Raw genomic sequence first — 25,499 nt, 5'->3', positions numbered from 1 at the left:
TTTTAAAACTACAATGGCTGGTAAAATCACTGTTTTATCTAAAGTGTTTTCTATGTTTTCCTATAAGTAAAGAGAGATTGTAAGACGCTCACACATGATGTCGAAAAGAGATTTTGTGGGTCTATTCTGAACTTTTGTCTTTGAGTGTTCGAAAGTTGTTCAAATCGTTATCTATTTTGTCAGGGTGACATTTTCTCAAATGATCCTCCTGCGTAATTGGTTTCATATCGTCATAAAAAAGGCAATAGGCAACCACTTGTTTGACAAAGAAAGGAATGAATCCCTATTTAAATAAAATCTACTTTTCTTTTTGTTAAACATTAGTTACATGTAGACAAAATTAAACTATTTTAAATAAGTATTGAAATTGAGTACAACAATTTTTCGTTTGAATAGCAGGATACATATTGAAAGAGTTAGCTAATTTCCTGTCCTAAATGTCAACTATAAACTTGGCGTTTTTTAAAGTTTAATCTTGCCTATATAAATGTGTGCATTGGAATCACACTACAGTTTGTGCAAGGTTTAGTGTTTTGTTCTAATTAATATTTACGCGTGCCACTTCCAAATACGACCAGACCAACAAGCATAGATTGTTTTTGTTGATTTCAAGTGCCTCACAGTTGTCTAACGAATTCAATACAAATGTGATCGTTTTGACCTGTCAACTGGTTTGTTTATTTTCAATGAAACTTATTCAATACGCACAGACAGTCACTTGAGCACGTGACTCCTGTTTTCCTCTCATCTAATAAGACCGATCAGGTGTTTCTCCATATAGCAGGAAGCCAATGACTCCATCCAAATAGAAGTGGTGAATATACTACAATGTAGATGTTTCAATAACAAGCTAATGTTTATCAATACATTTCTATCTATAGAGAACTTTGAGGCTGTGACTGGTGTTTAGAATCTCGTATTCCTAATACCTTAGCTAATAAGTCAAAGAAAGAAAGAAAAAAAAACAACTAACGCTCTTGTCTTCTTTGCTAACGTTATTTTTCTATCTCCATCTAATATTTGGTCATTTCTCAATGTCTGCATTTCGTCATCTCGTTGCTAAGAAGTGACATTTTCCTCTGGGCCTTCCCATGGGTCCACTCACATGACTACTTGTGGCTTTGAGCGATCGTCCTTTGCCACGCTGGCCAGACGCTGCTAGTCTCTCCCCCCAGAGTCCAAATGTTCTATAAGGAAAGGGACACAGACCTAGCTTCTGATACACAAAGACTTGACCTTCCAGTCTATATCCAGTGCTAGTTGTTGTGGTGAGCGCTTTGGATCGCCTTCTTCCCCATTAACCGAATAGGTTTTTTTAAAACTATTTCATCCTTTTGAATGACCCTCAGTACAAACATGAAGCCACATATATTAGCGATCTAGATGTGTTGAACTTTGGTGGTACGTGTGACTAAACAGTCATTAATGTTTCTCGGGACCTCGTCTCATTATGTTGAGCAGGAGGACAAGAGGCAGTGCCAGTATGTTTCTTATTACCGAGAATGTCTATTAGCACAAGTTTGTTGGATTGCACAGTTTTGTGTAGGTGACGTTTTGTTTGAATATGAAGCACATTGTCTGTCCAACGTATTTCCCTGTTTGTCTCTGTGACAGAGACAACATCCAGGAGGAGTGAATCATCTGGCTTGGATCGATGACATAGAAAGTTACATACAACTTCACAAGACAACAGAAACAAAACGTAGCGGGTTAGGAGAAGAGACTTCAAGGACTGTAGTTTACTTGTTGTTGTTGTTGTTGTTGAAGTAGATGTGAGCATGCTGACTTTGTAGAACAAACGTTCCAGAGAACATTCAGATTTCAATCCCGAGTGTCGCCTTTAGTTGTGTGTGTCTTTGTCATCAAACCACTTACACACTCTTGGTCAAGTATTTCATTTTGAAAACGTACATTCAAATTTCAACACATGTATGCAGATAACATCTCCTCAGTTCTAGTGCATTGAAAGAACAATCAACTAGACTAGATATTAAGTTCAATGTTTGACTTACACATTTTTTATACGATTTGGGATCAATCTAAACCCACCAGAACGAGGCCTGTAGAATATGGACGACTTGTAATACTGGCTGTCTTTGGATCAAGTATAGCAGCAAGGGGACAAACTTCGTAGTTCAGAAGAGATCACTTCTTCAAGGGCGTGGACAGGGATAGGGGGGGGGAGGTGGGGTGTGAAGGAGTAATGCTTTAATCTCTAATATCTAGGCATCAGCAATAACTTTGAAGAAGTAAAACGATTGCAAATTAAACAATAATACAATCATTAGACAAGAAATACTCATTAAATAATTTTGTATGGATATTTTAAAGAATCTTTGTCTTTTTATGTGTTTTGTACAATCATCTTTACAAAAATAAGTCCTTGTTAAGCTGTTTAAATTGTACTTTAAAACTGAGAAACACCTTTGTTACGTCTGCACCTCACATTTGTCCATTGAAAGCTACATTTAGATGAACCCACCAGAGCAATGTAGTTCTACATGACCCTTCCACACCAGCAGTCCCATTCAGACCCTATTCAAAGGTGGAGAGCTTATTACTCCTGGGCCTCGCTGGCAAACGAGCCTACAACATGCAAGCTCTTGCGTAACACGCTAATAGCTTATTGGAGAGACTTTTAACCGTATCGACCGCCATGGCAGTGGCAGTTGAGTTTTAGTCATTCTATGTCATCATAGAAGTTTTATATTCTTTATACTAAACTTCATGAGCAAATAATATAATATATAATGATGTCATTTAAGACAGTTCTTATATAATACGTAAATACAGGAACAATATTCATACCTGTAATTTCGTTCTTGGGCCCTGCTCCTGATAAAGCGAAGCATTAATGAATGATTATTCAATTTATAAAGCGCTGTTACCAAACATGATGTAGGCTCAAACATTACAAACATAAACACGTGAGCTAAAATGACTAACTAATCTACAAGTTATGAACAGATTCTAATAAAGGATGACTAACTCGCTTCGACATATCAATGCAATGAGTAGACTGCAGTGTAATAGACAATAAAATAACTGGGGATGGGAGATCAAATGTCTTCCCCAGTCCCGGCGTACAATTGTCCTGTGAGTTACCAAGTTGCACAAGATCAACTTCGAATTCTTATAGGACTTCTCCCGGCCGTAGCTCCACTAAGTAGATAGTTTCTTCTGCTCCGAGTCTCGTTGTCAAAGTACCGTAGTAAGAAATGGTTAATAGATCTCTTTTCTATTGCTTACTTGACCTAGTCCTGGAGAAACACTGCACTTCATTCAACGATTTAAAAAAAACAAACAACAAAACTTTTCATTGATTAAATGTAAGAAAGTTCTCACTTAGCGATTGGACGCATGTATATCTCTGTAAGGCCACACCCATCTCAAGATTTTCACCGCTCAGTTTCGACAAGGAACATTCCATTACCTTTTCGTAGTCAACGATCTAGATTCGAGTCTCACAGGTAACACGCTTTATTGCCACTGTTTACTAAAGCTGGGAGACACTTTCTAAAGGCTTCAGAATATAAACGTATATAAAACTTTATAGAGTAGAATTCCCTTTAAGTACGCCTTGGTAACTGTGATCGAGTGCCTAAACCGGTGTATAAGATACGCTGATGAGGTTTCCAAATTGTGCACGTTAGATCCAGGTCCCAGTGACGACATGCACAGTATAAAATAACATCAACATTTATGTGACACGCACACGCTAGATGCACGCACACACACACACACGTGCGCAAATATTTATTCTTCCTCACGTACATTAAGCTGTGTGTGTGGGGGTGGGGCGAGGTAGCTTGATAGGGTCTCAGCAGCTCAAGAACAACTTCCATCGAGACAAGTATTTAAACTCATTTTCTAGGCTTTAACTTGGACAGTGCAAGATGTTAGCTGGCTATTCCAACCAAAAGTACGTTCAAGCCGCCGTAACCTACGCACACACGTGTGATTTCTGTTTAATGAATGTGTGTGTCAGTTCAAAGAATGCGCTGTTTTGTTGTTTAAAAACTAAGTTCGCATAATTGTATTGTTTGCACAGACATTTGTTCTACAGTTACTCTAAAACTTCCAAGCGTGCATGAGTTTTCGAATTATGCTTTGTAAAGTAATGTCTACGTGCAACTGACCTGCAGCGGTCGCCTACGAATGTCTGTAAAACACAACTCCTTTATTGTCTTGTTTCCCTTGGATAGTTCAATGGGACGAACAAGGGATTGGCACGACTCTTTCCAAGTCAGGCTAGCACTAGGTGTGAGACACAATGTCCAAGCTTTTGCAAATCAGGCTAGCACTAGGTGTGAGACACACAATGTCCAGGCTTTTCCAAATCAGGCTAGCACTAGGTGTGAGACACACAATGTCCAGGCTTTTCCAAATCAGGCTAGCACTAGGTGTGAGACACACAATGTCCAGGCTTTTCCAAATCAGGCTAGCACTCTAGGTGTGAGACACAATGTCCAGGCTTTTCCAAATCAGGCTAGCACTAGGTGTGAGACACACAATGTCCAGGCTTTTCCAAATCAGGCTAGCACTAGGTGTGAGACACACAATGTCCAGGCTTTTCCAAATCAGGCTAGCACTAGGTGTGAGACACACAATGTCCAGGCTTTTCCAAATCAGGCTAGCACTAGGTGTGAGACACAATGTCCAGGCTTTTCCAAATCAGGCTAGCACTAGGTGTGAGACACACAATGTCCAGGCTTTTCCAAATCAGGCTAGCACTCTAGGTGTGAGACACAATGTCCAGGCTTTTCCAAATTAGGCTAGTATTCTAGGTGTGAGACATACAATGTCCAGGCTTTTCCAAATTAGGCTAGTATTCTAGGTGTGAGACACACAATGTCCAGGCTTTTCCAAGTCAGGCTAGCACTAGGTGTGAGACATACAATGTCCAGGCTTTTCCAAATCAGGCTAGCACTAGGTGTGAGACACACAATGTCCAGGCTTTTCCAAATCAGGCTAGCACTAGGTGTGAGACACACAATGTCCAGGCTTTTCCAAATCAGGCTAGCACTAGGTGTGAGACATACAATGTCCAGGATTGTTTTGAAGTTTACAGTTCCTAGAACACCGTGAGACTTAATTTAGCACACTTTTTAATAAATACCCTTGACACAATCACTTAACATACTTGTAGTTTTTTTTTTTAATGTTAGATGGGCATGTCTCCACCCTCTCTCTATATGATTGGTGAAAGTTAGTGTATTCATTCATCTAGTTATTCTACACAGGAAATGAGCCGCTTTAAATTACGATGTCTAACTGTTTTGGTCCATCTTTAGGATTTCCTTAGAATCTGGTTATTCTGCCAAGTGATCTAGATAATTTTATCGTATCTACCTCTCCTGTGTACACGCACACACACAACACAGTGACACACACACACACACACACACACACACACACACACACACACACACACACACACACACACACACACACACACACACACACACACACACACACACACACACACACACACATATACACACACATACACACACACACACACACACACACATACACACATACATACATACATACATACATACATACATACATACATACATACATACATACATACATACATATATATATATATATATAAAATAAAGCATACACCGAGAGTCTTCCAATTGTTCTTTTTATTTTTAATGCTCTATTTTCCTTCTTAATTTCTGCACATCTTTTGAATATAATAAAAAAAAGTGTTGCAATGTTAAAAAAACGCCTGTTGAAATGAAGCTGTTATTCGATGTTCTATTAAATTGTTATGGTTATACAAATAATGAAACAAAAGAAATCTTAACTTAAAAAAACACCACCACCACTAACGAATCAATGAATGTTTAATTCTGTCACGCACACCATACAATGATACATCCGATGATATCCCTGTGACGTAGATAGATGATGCATTCAATGGATATGCAATAGGATTCCACTGTTAGGTGATTACTTTCGAATAAATATCAATGCGAGACATTTACATCCATTGTGTGTGTGTGTGTGTATCTGTTGGGCGTGTGTGTGAGAGAGCTCCAGTAGCTAGGCTTTTGAATTCTCTTCATTTGTCCAAGTAGTAGCGCGTGTAACTGATCTGATCTACTGATACACCAGGGATGTCATTACAGAAGCTAACTAACATTTTCAAACTGGTCACTTGGTGAAGTAGAAAGCTTTGGAGAAGTGGCGAGTTTGGTTTCATTGGAGTTTAGGTCTAGGTGGCGCTAGTGACATCTACCTCAGGAATTTCGCAAGAATTGTTTATTTCTGTAAATATTGAATTCTGAAATGGCTATCTCAAACCAGTTTGCCAAAATAGAAAAAAAATGTCATGCAAAGTAACAACTAGGAGCCCCCCCCCCCCCCCCCCCCCCCCCCCCCAGAAGCTTGAAGACCCTGCGTCTAGTAACAGGCGTATGTTTTGTAACATTAAGCGTCTTGTAACAAGCGTGTGTCTTTAACACAGGAGTTTTGTTTTGCAACAAATAGCGAGTGTCTTGTGACAAGAGTGTGTCTTGTAACACATGAGTATGTTTTGTAACATAGAGCGAGTGTCTTGTAATACAGGAGTTTGTTTTGTAACAAGCGTGTGACTTATAACACAGGAGTTTGTTTTGTAACACAAATTGTCCCGTGTTTAGGACTACCGGCATCGACTCTATCGAATGAAATGCTGAAACTCCTTGACAGTAGTTTTACTATTTCTGCTGCTGAAGACCAGATCTGATCACTTGAATGACCAAATCGTGACACAGGTTTTTTATATAGAAACCATGTCACGATGTTTGTCTTCGAGGCATTTTCACCACCAATCGATACTGGTGTCAAGTCTCGGTAGACAGGTTTCTGTCATTTCTTTTCGAATTCAGTTTGGTTTGGAGCCTTTGTTTTAGGAATAGACGGGTACCCTCATAGTTTTCTCATTACAGACACCTGCGTTATTTTCACTTGGCAAAACAAAAATGAAGGCTTCATCTGTAATTTGCATATATACTCTGGTCGTAATTGGGTGAAATACTGCTAAACAGAAGCAATATTTAAAGCAGTTCCCCGAAGTTAACTAATAAGATGTGACGTTTTATCTTGGCAGTGTACACTTTTTGTGTGTAAAGGACTATGTACAAAGCAATATGTATCACATTAGAGCCACCACGCACCAGCCACTTTCCAGTTTATTTATGTAAAGTAAGGTGTTGATTGAAGCTACCACTGCAAGTCTGAGAACCGTTACATGTTCATTTCTTCTTCTACTCGCTGTTTGAACTCGTGACTAGTGCACTCTGTGGGGGTAAGCCTTGAACGTAAACATGGGTCACACCCACTTGCTAACCACAACTACACAGTTCTTTCTGGAGCTCAGGATGAATTGACTCTCTGTGTAAGGCCCACTTCTGATTGTGGCATTTGGTGGATTGGAATCTACTGAGAATTAGCTTTTAATAGACGTTGAACATTTCAAATCAGATTTTGTTAATGTCAATAGTCCTGGTGATGGAAAACAGTGTTGATCGACAAAAAAAACAAAAAAAAACAGGAGCCATTTAGGACATTTTGTCATTGTCTTTGAAATTGAATATGCCAGTTCATTGTGTTAGACCCTTTTATTAATCTAATCATCTCACTGACAGCATTGACTCTCACGTTGACAGTTTGACAAACACACACACACACTTATCTAAACATATATTGGTGTTCACATCAACATTTAAACCAAACATAACAACAATTACACTGGAGACATCTCACTACAGTGTATGTGTGTGATTGGCTGGATCTAAGTAGTCCCCTGAGAATTGATTTAACTACTCAGGTACTTTAGCCTAGATTACACACCAAGGTCAGACGTATGTTTATGTTGTCAAGTGGTTTGGACTAAGAGTCACTTACATGCTGAGATCTATGCTAAAGTTAAATAAGTCTAAATAAACAATATACTTTCAGAATATATTTGTTGTTTGATGAATGTTAGCAGAAAATAAATACAGGTTTTTCGAGGTCCAGTAAGGATCTCTTTCTCTCTCTCTCTCTGTCTGTCTCTCCTCCTCTCTCTCTCTGTCTGTCTCTCTCTCTCCCCCCCCTCTCTCTCTCCCCCCCCCCCCCCCTCTCTCTCTCTTTGTCCTTTCTCCCCCAAATATTTTTAGTCTTCTTCTAGCCTCCAAGAAACTGAAGTGTAAGTGACCAAGCAGAACACTACAATCCATGTAAATCATAATGTTCATCTAGCATTGATTGTTCTTTAACTTGTTTAGTCAACATAGGGAGGAATTAGGGTAGATGGTTAGTTATAAGTCTAAATAATCACTAGACATTACATTGTATGGACCACATTAAATGTTTTTGAGGATTTGTTTACACTACTGTAAAGGAATGTCAAAACTTCACCTGCCAATTTTTTTTTTCTGAAACATCCCAGTTTTCGCCTCTCAGGATATGTTACCATTGACCAACCAGGCTACCACATGAAATACTTGCCTAATAATGTACTAGCTAGGGTTAGTATCAGAAGGACCAGTAACCTTTCCATCTTATTAAAAGAATTGAGTAGAGCTTTTGATAGATACTAGAAAACTGTTGAGAAGAATGACACTCAGTTGTAAGGGTGAAAAGTGTGTGGGGGGGGGGTTTCTCCTAGCTACTGGCTCAGTGTTTGAGTTTGTAAGTGATTTACAGGACATGTGGCTATCATTAAGATTAGAACAGAAACTGTGAGGGTTTTCTGGCTCTGTTACAGTTGTTGTTGTTTTCTGTCTTCTTGTATAACACACACTAAGATGAACGCTGGTTGAACTTTCCACTCTGTAGAAGTAGTTGAAATCTACTGTGTCTGTCTTGTAATTGAATACATGTTTCTGTGAATCAGACATGGTGTCATTGTGAATGTGATATGTCTTGTAAAAGTTGAAAGGAATTTATATTGTCAGAAATAAACTTTGTGTGTTGAAGAAGCATATCACCAGTATCAGGAATAGATTCTGCTAGCACATAGTGATAAAGAAGCATTCAGTGACTGGAAAATTAGTTCAAAAGATAGTATGTCTAATTAATGCACATTTGTTTGGTAGCCATGTAGGTCAAGGTTATTATAGTCTGCACTCAATGACAAAAAAAGTACATCTTATATCAAGAATATAAATATAGTCAAAGCAAATGAAATAGAACTACCTTGTATTTCTCTATGTGCAATTGCAACAGACAAAAAAATTTACCAAAATTTACTTAGAGGAGTTATCAGCCACAAACAGTATATTAAGAGAAAAACTGTTTGATACGGAATTGTAATAAATAAGTGAAATTGTAAATGAACTCATTGTGAAGAAAGACCTTGTTCTTGTATTAGCAGAAGGACATGTACCTTAATTATTTAGTCTTCTTGTTCTAACCTATAGTCAAGTCATGTTGGGTGAAATTATGCAATTCTCTTACCTTATATAATCAATGTATAATCACAGGAGTGTGGACCTAATTAAACCTATATGTTCATTTGTGTTAAATTTCCAACTAAATTTAAGTATAATGCAGTGTTTACAACTCTTGACATATCAGTTCTATTTCATGATTTTTTCATAATTCTTACAATCAGTCATTATTTAAGTCTGCTTTGTACTATTCATATACTGTACTTCAAAGTTTCATTTCCTTTAAATACTATTTCAGATTGTATTATGCCCACTACTACTATATTCATGAAAGAATTTTAACTTATCATTATATTTTTATGTTCTCAGAAGTACCAGTTTGGTTGAAAACTCTCAGGCTGCACAAATATGCTTACCTTTTTAGGCAAATGGCTTACGAAGATATGTTGAATGTGACAGAGGATTGGTTAGAAAAACATGTAGGTTTGCCATCTAAATATTCCCTTAGTAGCATCTAATGGTCACCACGTTCAAGCTAGCGTACTAGAGATTAATTCAACTATTAATTATCCTAAGATTGCCTTTTCATTTTACATGTATGGAAATAAATACAAAGGGGGGGAGAGAGAGAAATCAAACATTGGATGAATATTATAGGCCTTTAGTTAAATGATGGGCAAAATGAAGGAACAACTCAGGATGAAAAACACACACAACACACATATGTAGTTGTGTTTACATCCTAATATTTGAAACCATTTAAGATAAGATTGAATACTTAAAGCCACAAGAACCATTTTTTAAATGATTCTCTTTGTAGTTTCAACTGTTTAGTTTCCGAACTGAATAAGCCAGTGTACATTTAGTGCTACATTCAATTGATGACATCTATAAAACTTAAGTTTGATCCTTCATTGTTTTTCTTGTCAGAATGTTACAAAAGGAGCTCGTCATAAAATCTATATCAGCATTGAGAAACTTAGAGAAAGACAAGAAGTCTTGAGGAAATTAGAAAAGGTAAATTGATCTGCATTAGGAACTGTTAGTAATTTAAAAACAATCTTCTTCTTAACAGAATGGGTAAATGTCATGTCATCTGTGTGTGTGTGTGATTTTCTGGAGTCTTTGTTGAGTTGATGTCATTTTAGTGTGTATGATAGTGTATGTAGTCAGTGTTGAGCCAATATATCAAGTTACGTTTGTTTTAATAATAATAATCTTTATTACCGGTATCAACAAGGAAATTTTAAGGAAATTTGTCTTACAATGTGTGCATTACACTAAACATAACAGTATAAAAATAGAAAACAAAGTAAAGATTCACACCAGTGTTGAGTCAGTATATCATGTTCATCGGTGTGTGATTGTGTATGTTGTCAATTTTCATTCAATAATCATGTCAAGTGTGTGTGTGATTATGTATGTTGTCAATTTTAATTCAATAATCATGTCAAATGTGTGTTTGTGTGATTGTGTATGTTATCAATTTTGATTCAGTAATCATGTCATCTGTGTGTGTGATTGTGTATGTTGCCAGTGTTGAGTCAGTGTATCATGCCCTCCGTATGTCCTCTGTCACTTTTAAAGTTCCCACCTCCAGCACTTTTTCTGTTTAAAGCATTTGTAGTCAGTGTATGTGATTGAGCTACTATTTGTTGCCAGAACATTGTAGAGGATGGGGGTTCTATCAAGTGTGCCCTTGGAGAGATGAAAGCCATGCTGAACACCCCCATCAAAGCTTTCAGTCCCAACATGAACAGCCCAGACTACAGGACATCTCCTTCCTCTTCTCTGTCCAACACTAGCCAGTCCTCCACAGCTGATGAGGTGCTTGAAGGGGATCTTCCTGGTCAGTTCTGTAGACTGATGAACAAAGGTAGGGCCACTTTATTCAACTTTGGAACATTAACCTGTATCTATCCTGTACTCTTGTTCTAAATGAAAACTTATGAAAATTGGTTTTAGCTTATCTTAAATAAAACCTTATGTCTAATTGCATTGTGTTAGTTAATTTACAGTTATTTCCCAAATAGATTTGGATTAACTCTTTTTTTTTGTTTAGTGATATAAGTACTTAAATCTAATAAATTATTTTATTCTTTTTTTTTTTAATCACCAAAATTAAAAGTATCGTTCAACTCCCCTCCCAATGTTTTAAAGACCAACTGAAGAGGTTTTGGGTTCAATTGAGGAAATCTGTGTAATACTTTTTTTTAGTTTCATAATGCTTAAAAAACATACATACGAAATATTATACATATATTCTTTGTAATTATTTAGATATAAGCAATTAAATGTGCGTTTTAGGGATTATTTAATTTTTAATCTCAAAGCCATTCGAGATCAGTATCTCCCAGACAACCAAGGTTGATGGCGTAGTAGCCAGGAAACTATGTCAAATTATTCAGTTTATGGCCTAGCATGTTTCCCTATTCCTTTTTTATTAAAATGCCAGTTTCTGAAAACAAAGGCGACTAAAATAAACCAATTTATATAAAGTGGATGTTAGAGTAGGTGAAATTAGGTCAAATCACAAAATTTATGGCTTTGTATGTTTCTGTTTGTCGGCTTATTCTTGATCTAGTCAAGGGAACGTTTCAGCCCACGCAGTACCGCGCCCTCAGTTCACATTTTACGTTTTAGTCAAGTTACACAATGTATGGCTTATGTTACTGCTTCAGGCTTATTCTAGTTCTACATCTACTGCTTTTGATCAAGAACTAGATCTTCTTTACTCAGATCTTTAATGATGTATGAAGAAGAATTTAGTTCCTAAATTTGATTAGATCAAGTCTAGATCTAGTAATAGTAGTATTAGGCCTATAGATATATCTAGACTGATCCGATTGAGGTGCTGGGCCTAGATCTAGAAAAACAAAGTTTAAAATTATAGACTCTATCTATACATTTAATAATCATAATAATGTAATAGTGATTATTAACCTAGTCGTTTCTAAAAGGCCCAATATGGAGAAAAAAAACATTAACAATGTTGAGCTCATTATTATGGTTATATTTAGCCTGCATCTAGTTAATCAACATCTCGTACAACACTAGCAAATAACTTTAACCTTAACCTTGACTCTAGACTTAAAACTAGTCTGATAAGTCTGATTTAGATCTACTAGATCTAAATTTCTAAAAACTAATCTATAAGGCAAAAATTAGACATAGATCTACCAATTCTATAATATACATAGTATGGATTTTGTTACACTCTTACGTAAATATATTAGGGCCTATATTCTTAAATAGTTCTATAAATCTATATGTAAAAATTGAAGAATTTTCATTTGTCCCACGTTTGATTGATTTGGAATAGAATCATTAGATAGTTAAATTAGCAAGTTAATCTGTAACTGTAACAAGGCTTTAAATTGTGTTAAGACTATAAATGAAAGAGGTTATCCTACTGCCCTCGGCAATGGATTTTCTTTTGTTCTCTAATATGTATTCCACGTTGCAATCTCTATATTTAATTCTCTTCTTCTCTCAAGAGTTTAAACAAGAAGTAAAGGAAAGATCACTCTCTTATTTCTGCGGATAGTCCATGAGAAAAAAAGAGTAGTATTCATACTACGGATGACTGGCTGCGCGCTTGACTGTCGTTTAAATTTATCAAACCCTGCCCGCTCCCATCCCCCTTTGTCCAGCGGTAGGTTTGGACTAGGAACTAATCTAAGTAATCTACTATGTATATATATATATAGCAGGGCCGGACTTAACATTTTACAAACAAACATTTTACAAACACTAAATAGCAAGGCCGGACTTACGCATTGTGAGGCCCTATTCGAAGCGGATTTCGCTGGGCCAAGTTTGGGTAGGGAAGCGGATAATAAGTGAAATTTGTATTAGAAAATTAATTCATCTATGCATTTTATTCATTCTTTACAACGTACAGAATTACTTTACAAGCCTTGCGTATAGCAAAGTCATACAGTATATCATAATAATTCTGTTTCCTACATAGAATTACCAAATGTTTCAATCTATCTTTGAGAATTGTTGACCTCCTGGTAAATTGACATGAAGGAGCGGGAAATAAGTAAAAAACGGTTTAATTTAATAATTTATACACCTTGAACTAGCGCGGGTCCTATGAAAGTCCGGATCCTTTGAAAGTGGGAGCCCACTGCGGTCGCATAGGTTGCAGTGGCTTAAGACCGGCTATGCAAAATAGATCTAGAGTCTAGACCTAGACAAGTATCGACAATAGATCATATATTATTAGAAACTTACTTAATATAGGCAGGATATATAGATTTTTTATATTCCTACATTTTTTTTTTTTGATCTAGGCATGAGACCTTATATATTATTATTATTATTATAGAGCTCTAGTATCGCCTATAGTATAATAGTGACTAGTCCTAGACTATATCTAGATTCCAGATCTAGGATCTCCTAATACTAGAATATACTAATATATATTACTATCTATAATTATATTAATTAAATAGTTTGCTGAGAGTCTGCTCTATAATATATTTTGAAAAAGTAGAAGAGTCATTTTTGGTCCATCCCATCAAAAGTATCATTTAAAATTGTTTGACAGCTAGATCTAGATATGTATATCATCTGAATCGCTATCAATAACTTTTCCAGCATTATCTATTTTTATTGACATTTTCTCAGTCCATTAAACTAAGTCCCTTCCACTTTCAGCCATTGAAGCTGATTTTCAAATCTCATTATTTTTGACACTTTCAAATTAATTTTTCTAATATAAATACGCTTTTCTAAAATCACAAATTTTTAGGAACTAACTTTAATGCTATCTACTATCTAAATCAATCGATATCTCAATAAAAAAAAAAACCTCTTCAGTTGGTCCTTAAAAAGTTTATTTCTGCTGTCAAAATGGAAGAAAATCCAAATATTTATTAAATACATGATCCCTACTTTAAAATCTTTTTCAATAAAAATAGTACCAGCAATAAGTTCTATTTAAATGAAAAGAACATAACAAAGTTGTATTCAAAGTATCACCTAATGATGACTGACTTTGTTTTTTCAGTGTGCACTCATATGTTGTTAGCACATCATCCTGATGAGGAATGTTTCCAAATTTGTCTTCAACTTATTGACAAGTGCCTAAACCACGAAGTGAGTTATCTATTTTTCTGTTCATGAAATTGACTTTAGAGATGGGAAACTAATTGAATCCAAGCCTCACTTAAGACCAAATTCAAACTTTGAAACTGCTCAATACGAACTGAACCGAACCAAATGTCCTTTCTCTAAGTGAACAAAATTGAGATTTGCAATAATGTAAATTTTGCAATCTGCACATCCCTAAAATAAATTTCATGTCAATTCCCATACTGTCATTACTAAGTAAATAAATTTGCTGTGTTTACGTTATGTGTATTATGATTTTTAGTACCAACTTCACCCATAGTAAGCCATAATACATCATAAATCAAAGCGATCAGTGCAGAAAATGGACAATTTAAAATGACAAGCTTTTTACCTTCAAATTTGTCATTGGTCAGTCTGCAACAGACACACCTACTGTCCCACAAAATCACCAAAAAAAGCTCATGTTCTGCATCCGCGCTTTTTTGTTTCGCCAAGTCCTAACCCAAAATAAAAAATCACCTTTTTTTTTTTTTACATTATTTTTGAATGATGTGACTTAAATATACTGAATGCAAAGTTCATTTATTCAGTTTACATTTCTTCTTGATGTGGCCTAGATTTGGTTGAGCTCATGGATATAGAATCTAATGCTTTGTTGATATCTTTTTCCCAATATTTTTCTAACACCAGGACTAGGATTATAGACTAGTTCTAGATCTACAGACTTGTTTGAAAACTACATCTTGACTTAGACTGTAGAAAAATAAAGTAACTACATTTGTTTAGTAGATCTAGAATTCTAGTTCCAGTAGAATTAGAATACGTAAACTGGCTAAATTGCATAACTGTCATTCTAATGCTCCTCTTTGGGGCCCAAAATTACTCATTTTCAACCTGAGTGTTCATCATTCTAGGTGTTGGGTTAGGCATGTCTGCTGTAAGAGCAATGGTTCAAACAGTGACATTTTCTGATATAAAGGCAGCTTTTCTGTCAAGCTTGGATGAAAACTTTCAACTCTTATTGTGCATTGTTATAAATATTTGTCTTTTGTGAATGCAGAAGATTGCAAGTTTGTTTATTTAGAGATATGTGATATGGTAGACAAAATTAAGTCTTCTCCAACACACTAGATTGTATCAGAGCACTCAAATAGTGCACATAAAGACAGTTTTGGTAAATGCTGTCATTCGGATCAAAAAAAAAAAAAAAAAGATTGCAGTTGACCCTGAATCATATCTGGCAGACTAATGCTGTAATAATGGAAAGAGAGAAACTAAACTTGAAAACAATCTTGGCACTGACTGCTATGCATTGCAGTTTGGTAAGAGAATGATTCCAAACATGATGGTATTTTCAGTGTGTGTAGTGACAATGAGCAATCACAAGGGTAGGCTAAACTCAAAAACATGAAGAAATGCTGACATAATACAACTTGCAGCCCTGATTGAACTGTCAATAGGCTACATTCAAGTGTTTTGACTTACACATTGCATTGAACTTTGTCACAGACTTCTTCGTGACATAGATGAAAAGTAGTAACTTGGGAATGAGAAGTTGGAGAGTGTAGGAGAAAATACTGGATCATGAAAAGGGGGTGATGGGAAAATATAGGGAATTGTAGACGAATATTTTTTTACAAGAAATTTTTCTTGAGAACATAAACCTTAGAAATTGTAGTCTTGGTTTGCTTGGATATTGAATATTATGTGAAATGTATTTCAAAACTTAAAATAATATGGAAAGACAAAGGCTTAGCCCTCTGCACCAAAATCAGACTGATGCACTCCCTGGTCATGGTCACATTTTATATGCTTGTGAGTCTTGGATACTGACTGCAGAGCTAGAGAGGAGGATCCTAGCAATGGAATTGAGAAGCTACAAAAGGATCCTAGGTATCACATTCAAAGACCGCATCACAAACCAAGAGATTAGAGACAGGGTTAGGGTTACTGCAGCGATTGGACCCAATGATGACCTGCTAACTATATTTTAAAAAACGCAAGCCCAAAAAATATGGCCATATTATAAGGTCTTCCAGGCTCGCAAAGACCTTCCTTCAGGGGAAAGTACCTGGAAAAAGAAGAAAAGGTAGACAAAGTGATGCGAGGACAACATAAAAGAATGAATGGGGCCTGCCATTGAAAGAGGTTCCAACTAAGGCAAAGGACAGAGAGGCAACAGAGCATTTTATAGCACCCATCATTTACTTAGGAGCAAAACAATATCAAGGAAAACCAAGAAAAAATTTACAAAACCATAATAAGACCAGCAGCAATGTATGCAAGTGAGACCTGAACACTGACTAAGACATCTGAAAATTTACTAAATACTCGGGAATGAAAAATTCTTAGGAAAATCTATGGTGCTATACAGGATGAAATAGGGTGGAGGACATGCACTAACCATGAGATATATCAATTGTATGAAGTCCCACCGATAGTGACAGAAATAAAAAAGAACAGACTACGCTGGGCAGGCCACTTTGAAAGAATGTCAGACAACAGAGGAGCGAAAATTGTTTACAGGCAAAAACCAAAAGGTAGGCGACCCAAAGGCCAACCTCGAATGCGATGGATTGATGATGTGGAAGCAGATCTGCAACAGCTTGGGGTTAGGGCGTGGAGACCAAAGGCCCAGGAGAGATCTGAATTGAAGGATGTGTTGTAGCAGGCCAGAGCCCTCCATGTGCTGTAGCGCCACTGGGATGGATGGATGTAGTAAATGTAAAATTGGGTCTTCTGACACAAGACTTTCTTGGTGTATATTAGGCAGAGTTCAATTTGTCAGTGTGTAAAGTTTGATATATAAAGCAAACAGACACTATATCAAACTGAAATGAACCTGAACTATATTCATTATCAACCTGAACTTAAATCTAACCCAACTGAATGTAACCTGAAATTTATAAGATGTGTTCGATGCCATTTCTTATTAGCATTGATACTTCTTGATTATAAAGAATTAACAGTTAACAAGTTTGTCATTTAGAAATAATTCAACAAGGAACTAGATGTTTTTGTCATGTTTTCATTTTAGGCATTTTCATCTCGCCAAAAGAAGCAACTACATGCATTGAAACAGTCTGCACAGAAAATGTGGCAGCCCACGCAGAAGTTTCTGGAACGTCCACGTACGAAACCGTGAGTCAATGTTTGAGTTTGTAGTTACAATACTTATAGATCAAACTTGTTGAACACTTCAAGATGTTTGAGTTTGTAGTTACAATACTTATAGATCAAACTTGTTGAACACTTCAAGATGTTTGAGTTTGTAGTTACAATACTTATAGATCAAACTTGTTGAACACTTCAAGATGTTTGAGTTTGTAGTTACAGAACTTATAGATCAAACTGGTTGAACACTTCAAGATGTTTGAGTTTGTAGTTACAGAACTTATAGATCAAACTGGTTGAACACTTCAAGATGTTTGAGTTTGTAGTTACAGAACTTATAGATCAAACTGGTTTAACACTTCAAGATGTTTGAGTTTGTAGTGACAAAACTTATAGATAAAACTGGTTGAACACTTCAAGATGTTTGAGTTTGTAGTTACAAAACTTATAGATCAAACTGGTTGAACACTTCAAGATGTTTGAGTTTGTAGTTACAGAACTTATAGATCAAACTGGTTTAACACTTCTAGATGTTTGAGTTTGTAGTTACAGAACTTATAGATCAAACTTGTTGAACACTTCAAGATGTTTGAGTTTGTAGTTACAGAACTTATAGATCAAACTTGTTGAACACTTCAAGATGTTTGAGTTTGTAGTTACAAAACTTATAGATAAAACTGGTTGAACACTTCAAGATGTTTGAGTTTGTAGTTACAATACTTATAGATCTAACTGGTTGAACACTTCAAGATGTTTGAGTTTGTAGTTACAATACTTATAGATCAAACTGGTTTAACACTTCAAGATGTTTGAGTTTGTAGTTACAATACTTATAGAACTTGTTGAACACTTCAAGATGTTTGAGTTTGTAGTTACAATACTTATAGATCAAACTGGTTGAACACTTCAAGATGTTTGAGTTTGTAGTTACAAAACTTATAGATCAAACTGGTTGAACACTTCAAGATGTTTTAGTTTGTAGTTACAAAACTTACAGATAAAACTGTTTGAACACTCCAAGATGTTTTAGTTTGTAGTTACAATACTTATAGATAAAACTGGTTTAACACTTCAAGATGAAGTCCATTATTATTACACATTTGACAAATGTGTCACTACCAGTATTATTTGGATTTATACTAATAGCTTTTCATTTACTATCAGTCATGGAAACTTGTCAAAAGTCATATCCTGAAGGAACCAATAATAGATCAATTCACTAAAAACAAAATATCTCTCAGTTGAATGATTTGACATAAAGTGTTTACTAACATACTAATGACTAAATTGGCTTACAGTTGGTCTAGGGAAATAACATTGGTGCATACAAATCTTTGGCTATTCAAGACAAAGGAAGCCTATGATGGCAAGCTCTAATGGATTGTAGATGGAGAAAGTGACTGTGGTTGCCACAAATATAATTACTACTTGTTTTGTTGATTCCTTGGATACAGACACTTTCTAAGAATTGTTTAACAAGAGTTGATTTCTATGCAAAACATTATTTATAGTCTGTTTATATTGTTTCAGATTTGTAGCATACCCATCATCTTTGGGTAGGCACATGCTACGTGGCAATAGTGGTCGCAGTCCTCTAACAATGACCCAGTCTCACCAGCCCAACTGGGGGATGGGCAAGAGATCCATTCTTGGTAGTGGTTGTGCTAACAGTGGCCATATGCAGGTTGTGAGGAACAGTTCTTTGAACATCAGCGCTGTCAACAAACTTAGTCTCTTGGAGGTAATCTTGTCTATACAATAACCTGTTCTTGACTTCTAGTAGTCCATACTAAAGTGGGTCTACTGTTTACAGAAATGAAACAAATATAGATTGCTGGAACAAATAACACAGAAAATTAGTGATCCTTCACGCTTTGCTAATAATTGTATTTATAATTCATTTAAAAAAATTTATGCTATGTCAATTAAACAATAAGTAAAGTGGATTTTGCTGAATTTGATTAGTATGAATGTTTTGTGTTTTTTTTCTTTAAATAAACTTCTAAATTTCACTTCATTTCCTTCTAGCCAACAAAAACTCCTATTTCAAGAACACAGTCGGCTCCAACACATCGCCCATTGGCTCTTCCTGTACAGAGTAAGTAGACTGGTGCAAATTGTTGAATGGCTTGTAATGCAAGTACTTATTATTAAACACAAAGAAGTTGAATGATTTAAAAATATATTTCAATGCCCTTCAAAGACTACAGTCAACACTAATTCTCTCTCCTACTGCAACTCCTCTTTCATCAGCCTCTCACCTTTTTGTTATCCACTTGTCAATCCATGTTACGAAATTCTCATCCAATAGATACACTCACTCCAAAACACTTGGCATGACATGACCTATATAATGAAAACCCATATCAACCAGCCCACTTATAGCACTATTTGATTGTCAATGTTTTCATCATTAAATGTCAATAAAACTATTAACAAACAGGTGGAGAGAATGCCAATGATACAGAAATCAATGCACACATGGACTCATTGTGTATCAGTATGACAGAACATGCTCTTGGCAGCTCAGGTTGGTCTGAAATTTCATATATTGACTTTATTCAACTCATTTATATAATTGTAATGCATTTTCACTCATAAATTTATTTTAAATTTCAGACAATAATGACAGAGGCTCAGGCTTCTAATGTTGAAGTCCACACTCCATTTGTGAATATTGAGAAGCTGATGTTGTATCTCTCCTAATTTGTTTAACATGTAGCTAGTGCAAAGTGAACTGCTAACAGACTAGTTTGAAACTGCACTACCATTGCAAGTAGTTAGATTGGTTAGGTTTGAATTCTTGGTCAAATAGGATCCTTTTCTCTGAGAATGTTATGCTAACCAGGGAAGGAGAGTTTTGTTGATCCAAGTTTTACTTTTACAAGTAGGTTACCTACGTATGTGAGATCTCTGATACATGTCTTGTATTTATGTTCGGTTTATGTCCTACATTTGAATAAAGATAATGTAAATAGAAACATTTTCTCACAAATGTCACATGGATCAATAGTGTGGTAGTCTTTTATTGGCAACAGTCGTAGTGCCAAAGGTCATGGTCGTTTCGAACTCACTTTTAAACCATGGCTGTTGTTGCTCACACTTGTGCTAGTTCCCAGCAGTTGAAAAGGAATGACTCTTGATCTACTCCTTAAGAAAAATTTTGTTTTGATTTTTTAAGGTGAAGATCAGACATTGCCTTTGCTTTTTTTTGTCTGCAGGTGTGCTCAGAAGTTTTATGTACAGAGATCTTTTTCTCTGTTTTCTTTTTCTTTCAATTTTTAGATAACTCTATAGAAAATTTGTTAGGTATATAATTTACACAATTCTGTGGCTTTTTTTTTTTTGTATCTAAACTTAGATATTTTTCTGACCATCATGCAATATAAATAGCTGTACTTGAGGTACTAAGCTTTGTAAGCAGGTATTCAGTAGAGATAAAAATTGGTCCATGCTTTTAAAAATAAGCTTGTTAAGGTTCTCCTTGCCATGAGAAACACATTTTAAAAGAATGTAAAAACCTTTTTGAGTTATGATGTAAACATTTTTTTCCCATGGCATTGCTTTTTAAAAACATACTTGTTTTTTGTTTCATAAGGTCAGCATGGTCTGAATTTTATATTATTTTAATAAAATTTTAAAGTTGTTTTTTTTAAAGATAAATTAGTGTATTTTTAAAGGTCGTTAAATTTGCCTTTTAAAAAGAAAAGTCAAGTGAATATTTACATTGAAGAAAGATAGCACTGCTGTTGAACAAGAAGTGACAGGGTTGAGAAAACTAAGAGGACATACGCTCTAACAGTCCTCAATGTACATAACGGCTGATTCAAAAATCATTTTTATAACTTGTTATGCTTTGAGAATGTTTTTTTAAAAATTGCTAAATGATATTTTTGTGTGTAAACAAGATGTTTTGTTTAATGTACAAACCAAATCTAAACCAATATGTTGATATTTTGTCATCGCTTGTAGACAGCCAACAGCTTGTGTGCTGGTCCACACAGTTCTTTATTTTTTGTAAACTCATGAACACCGTCATAATTGGTGTGGTCATAATGTTTGTCAACAACACAGACAGTTACACAGGACAAGTAACTAGCCTCTGAGTTGCCAGACTTTCTCAGTTCTTGCATGGAAAATCTGATGCATCGTTACATAGGTAGGTGTATAGTGCTGACAAGGCATGTGTGTGTGTGTGCAGTGTTTTATGCACCCCCCCCAATCAAGCGAGTGCCTTTAGCCATTTTGGATGGACAAGAATTGTTTAATTTAAATTATTTTATGGTGCCCCAAATGCCTTTTGCACACAGGCACACCTATGCACACATGCTGACTGTTTGCAGGGTGGGGCTTGGTGAAATATGCTGGAACTGATGCAATCCATGCATTGACTACTCATGGTGTGTGTTGTTCTGGTTCCCCCTGTTAATGTAATTCTCTTAACACTGTTGGTGTACATAACTATTGTTAATAGTCTTAAAAGATGCTATCATTTCTGTATGTTTGTGAAGCATCCTCAGTTTTGTAATGTCCATCTTGAAAAAACAAAACAAATGTGCTTAACATGCCTAGATCTGGTAGAAATATTCATGCTTGAGTGATACTATTGTCTACATTTCAAACAGCTGCACATTCTACTGAAATGTTTAGGTACTAGTCTTAATTGTTAGGTTGGTTTTTTGTTTCTTTTTTGGTTTTTGCTTATCTTGAAAGATATTTCTTCAGAGTTGTGACAAGTATCTAACATGTCACATCTTTTCACCTTTGAATTTTTAATTGAAACCTTTAGTACACATCAGTTTGGAGTTTCTTAATTACATTTCAGTTAGTGGAGTTACTGTTTCTTTCTTTTTTTTTTGTATCAATGAATTTTATTTACTGTCATTTTAAAGAACAAAAATTACAGCAATTTGTAAGATAGTTTAATTGTAAAAAAAAATAAAAATTGTTACGTTTTGATGATTTTCATTTTAAACTTATATAAACTCTTTCTAAATATTTTATTAGGCCATTTTTAACAATAGAAGCAAGTTGAAAAGTGGTATTGATAAAGAAATTAGTTTACAATTTGCCACATAGAGTTGGCTCTGGGATATTTTTTTAAAGACAAATGGTGGGTGCATATTCAAGATGTTTATTAATGTTAGTTATATACATTGTTTTTTACACAATATTAAAGAAAGATTTTTTTTGGAAGAATATCATGCATGATTGCTCATTCTTTTAGGGAGACTAATGTAATATATGTAGTGTCCCTCCAAGCAGACTAATTAACACTGTTCAACATGGTTAGTCTTACTACCTTAGGTGTAGGCCTTCTACACATACACAATATTGAAACTATGGTGTTGCCTACATTGTCAAGATAGCAATGAATTTTTGACCAAACATATCTTCTAGCATAGTCCCAACAGCATAGCCATGTCTTTAATTTGTATATTTATATATTATACTTGTATAAGCACTTTTTTTTTTATAAAGAATATCCATTAAAGAAACTTTTAAATCATTTCCCACACCTCAATCAAAGACATCAGTTTGATACATATACCCAAGTCACTGGATACTCTTTCTAAGAGTATACTTTTCCACTGTTGCATAGAATTATTATTTTTTTTTTTGAAAAAAAAAAGGGGGGGGGGGGGATTTTAGAAAATCAATTTACAAGAAGTTTAAGATTTAAAAAACAAATGTATGTATCTTTGCTGACTTAGAGTAATGAAGTGTTCAGTAAATTAACAATTATATTGATTGAATAATGAGCTAAAAAAAATTTCCTACAGCTTTAGAATACTATAAACATCTCAAAATTGTCCTGCAAGTCTGGCTGTACTTGATTGAAGATGTTCTGAGTGTCTCTCACAACTAGAAGACAATGTTAATAGCTCTCCTGCTCTATGTAGTATTTAGGACCTGGTGTCATAAGCTCAACATTCAAGCAACATCCCTCCAGACTTGTTTTCTGTACAATGTTAACATCAGTTCAAAATGTGGTCTTTTTTTAAGCTAGGAAGTCCCATTGATTTCACACCACTATCCTAGACTGTATCTAACAACAGCTGATGAGATTTGATCAAGACATTCTTCACCTGATTGTAGTTTTGTCCCATAACATGCTGTTTTCAAAACAAAATGTCCCAGTTGGGTGTTTTAGCAAGTGTCATTTTTTTTTTATTTTTATCATTCCTTTTCTAACATTTAAATTTTTGTTTGAATTGATGAGTTTCTATTTTTTTTGTAAATTTTTCTTCAGTTAATGTGCTAAGGAAGCACTGGAATAGTTTTTGTTAGACTTGAGTTCAACACCAGTTCATGTTATTTGACTGAAATGTTTTTTCAAAGTTCCACTGTTAAGTTCAGTGATTTTGATGTTAACTTTTAATTTTGTATTACGGTTGTTACATTCTGTTGTCAAGAATTTTGGCAGATGCTTTTAAGTTTAAAGGTGCCTTAAACTCTAAACTCGTGCATGTCAGTGTTTCACATGTAAGTTTCATTAGCAGTCCTCTCATTTTTGTTTCCCCCCCCCCCCCCCCCACAAATGTGTGTGGCTACTTGAAAGATGTCTATTTATTTATAGATTTCATGTGATAAATATGGACAAGACCTGTTACTATTTGAATACTTAGGCAGTAGAGGAGTGGGTCAACATCCATACAAACCAAATCTTGCTTTCAAGAATTGTGTGATATTTTAAATCATTTTTTTTTTGTACTTTTGATACAGGTAAACAAAAAGTAGTCAATACCTTCTCTTGATCTTTCCTCTCCAAAAACATTGTCAGCAATATTTTGTGGTCAGATTTTTTTTTTTTTTGCGAAATAATAATAAAAAAAGATATTGAATGCAACTATTTCTTAACATTATATGGACAGACTATGCATTTCCTATCATCAGCTGAAAACTAACAGCTTTGTAAATGGACCAGGTCATCAGCTAATAGTTTCATCATGCTCTCTGAACAGACATCCCTTCTAAGACCATGTATATATATTAGCATGTCAACTGTTCATTAAGATGGTGGTCTTGAGCTTGCTATCAAGCCCCCATGTTGTCCTAACACACAGGGTGTTTTGTTGTCAGCCTCCAGCTTCTCGACAGTGCTGCTTGTAGGTTTTTTTTTTAATCCCCAAAATCAGATGTACATAACATTGGAGGTTTCTAGCACTCACAGGCTGATCTGCCTTTTGAGTAACTATAAATGAACACTAGTGGTTTGTATTATTACTTGCTTTAAGTCATGGGGAGCCTTTTGTATTAGCCATTAGTTTTGTAAATCTCTGCTTGTTGAACTAGCTACTGTATTCTGTACATGAACACTATGAAGCCTAGCTGAGTCTGTCCTACATCAAGCAATCTTCATTTCTGCAATTAATTCCACCATTTATGCATTTTTTTATTGAACTGTAAGGTTCCTTCAAATACTGCTCTGCCATATTTTCTTGGTTTTATTCAATTTTGTGCCGGGGAGATGAGTTTTTTCCTTGTTTTTGAGAAATAAATTTATTTTGATTCAAGTTACTAAATGCTCTTGTTTTTATTTCATTAAATGTGTAGTGACTAAAATTAATTGCAGGCACTTGACACTTGTGTACTTCATTAAAACTGTAAGGTAACTCAGAAAATGTGTAATTAAGAGAAAAAATCTTGTGTATTTTGGGACCCTACTTCCAAAAGAAAGAGTTGCAAATTGAAATATTTGAGTTAAAAAAACAAATTAGAACTTTGAAGATGCTTTACATACAAACTCACCTAATAATAATTTAGGGCTCATGTAACTTTTTTTAACATCAACTTCTCAAATTACAATTTTTAAATGTTAATGTATGATGTTTTTGAACAATGGAATGTTATGCCTTGGATGATGTCACACCCATGCAAGCTCTCCCAGCTATTGGATTGACAATAATAAAAGAATCTCCACAA

At 35.2% G+C, this 25,499-nt stretch overlaps 1 protein-coding gene across 3 annotated transcripts in view; it reads left to right on the top strand.

The window, feature by feature from the left end:
- LOC106056345 (protein Smaug homolog 1-like) overlaps positions 1–25,090 on the top strand; it is a 49,137-nt gene extending 24,047 nt beyond the window's left edge. For all 3 annotated transcript variants that reach the window (XM_056022359.1, XM_056022361.1, XM_056022362.1), the window contains exons 5-13: positions 9,744–9,853; positions 10,305–10,391; positions 11,037–11,250; positions 14,395–14,483; positions 17,497–17,600; positions 19,104–19,314; positions 19,602–19,671; positions 20,017–20,103; positions 20,193–25,090. In XM_056022359.1, coding sequence (XP_055878334.1) covers positions 9,744–9,853; positions 10,305–10,391; positions 11,037–11,250; positions 14,395–14,483; positions 17,497–17,600; positions 19,104–19,314; positions 19,602–19,671; positions 20,017–20,103; positions 20,193–20,221 — 1,001 coding nt within the window. In that variant the 3' untranslated portion in view covers positions 20,222–25,090. The remainder of the gene's footprint in view (positions 1–9,743; positions 9,854–10,304; positions 10,392–11,036; positions 11,251–14,394; positions 14,484–17,496; positions 17,601–19,103; positions 19,315–19,601; positions 19,672–20,016; positions 20,104–20,192) is intronic.
- Positions 25,091–25,499: the final 409 nt, after the last annotated feature.

The sequence above is a fragment of the Biomphalaria glabrata genome, chromosome 3 (genome assembly GCF_947242115.1).
Source record: "Biomphalaria glabrata chromosome 3, xgBioGlab47.1, whole genome shotgun sequence".
Classification (NCBI taxonomy): domain Eukaryota; kingdom Metazoa; phylum Mollusca; class Gastropoda; family Planorbidae; genus Biomphalaria; species Biomphalaria glabrata.
Note: the sequence above shows the minus strand (reverse complement) of the source record. Positions and strands in the feature narration are given on the sequence as shown.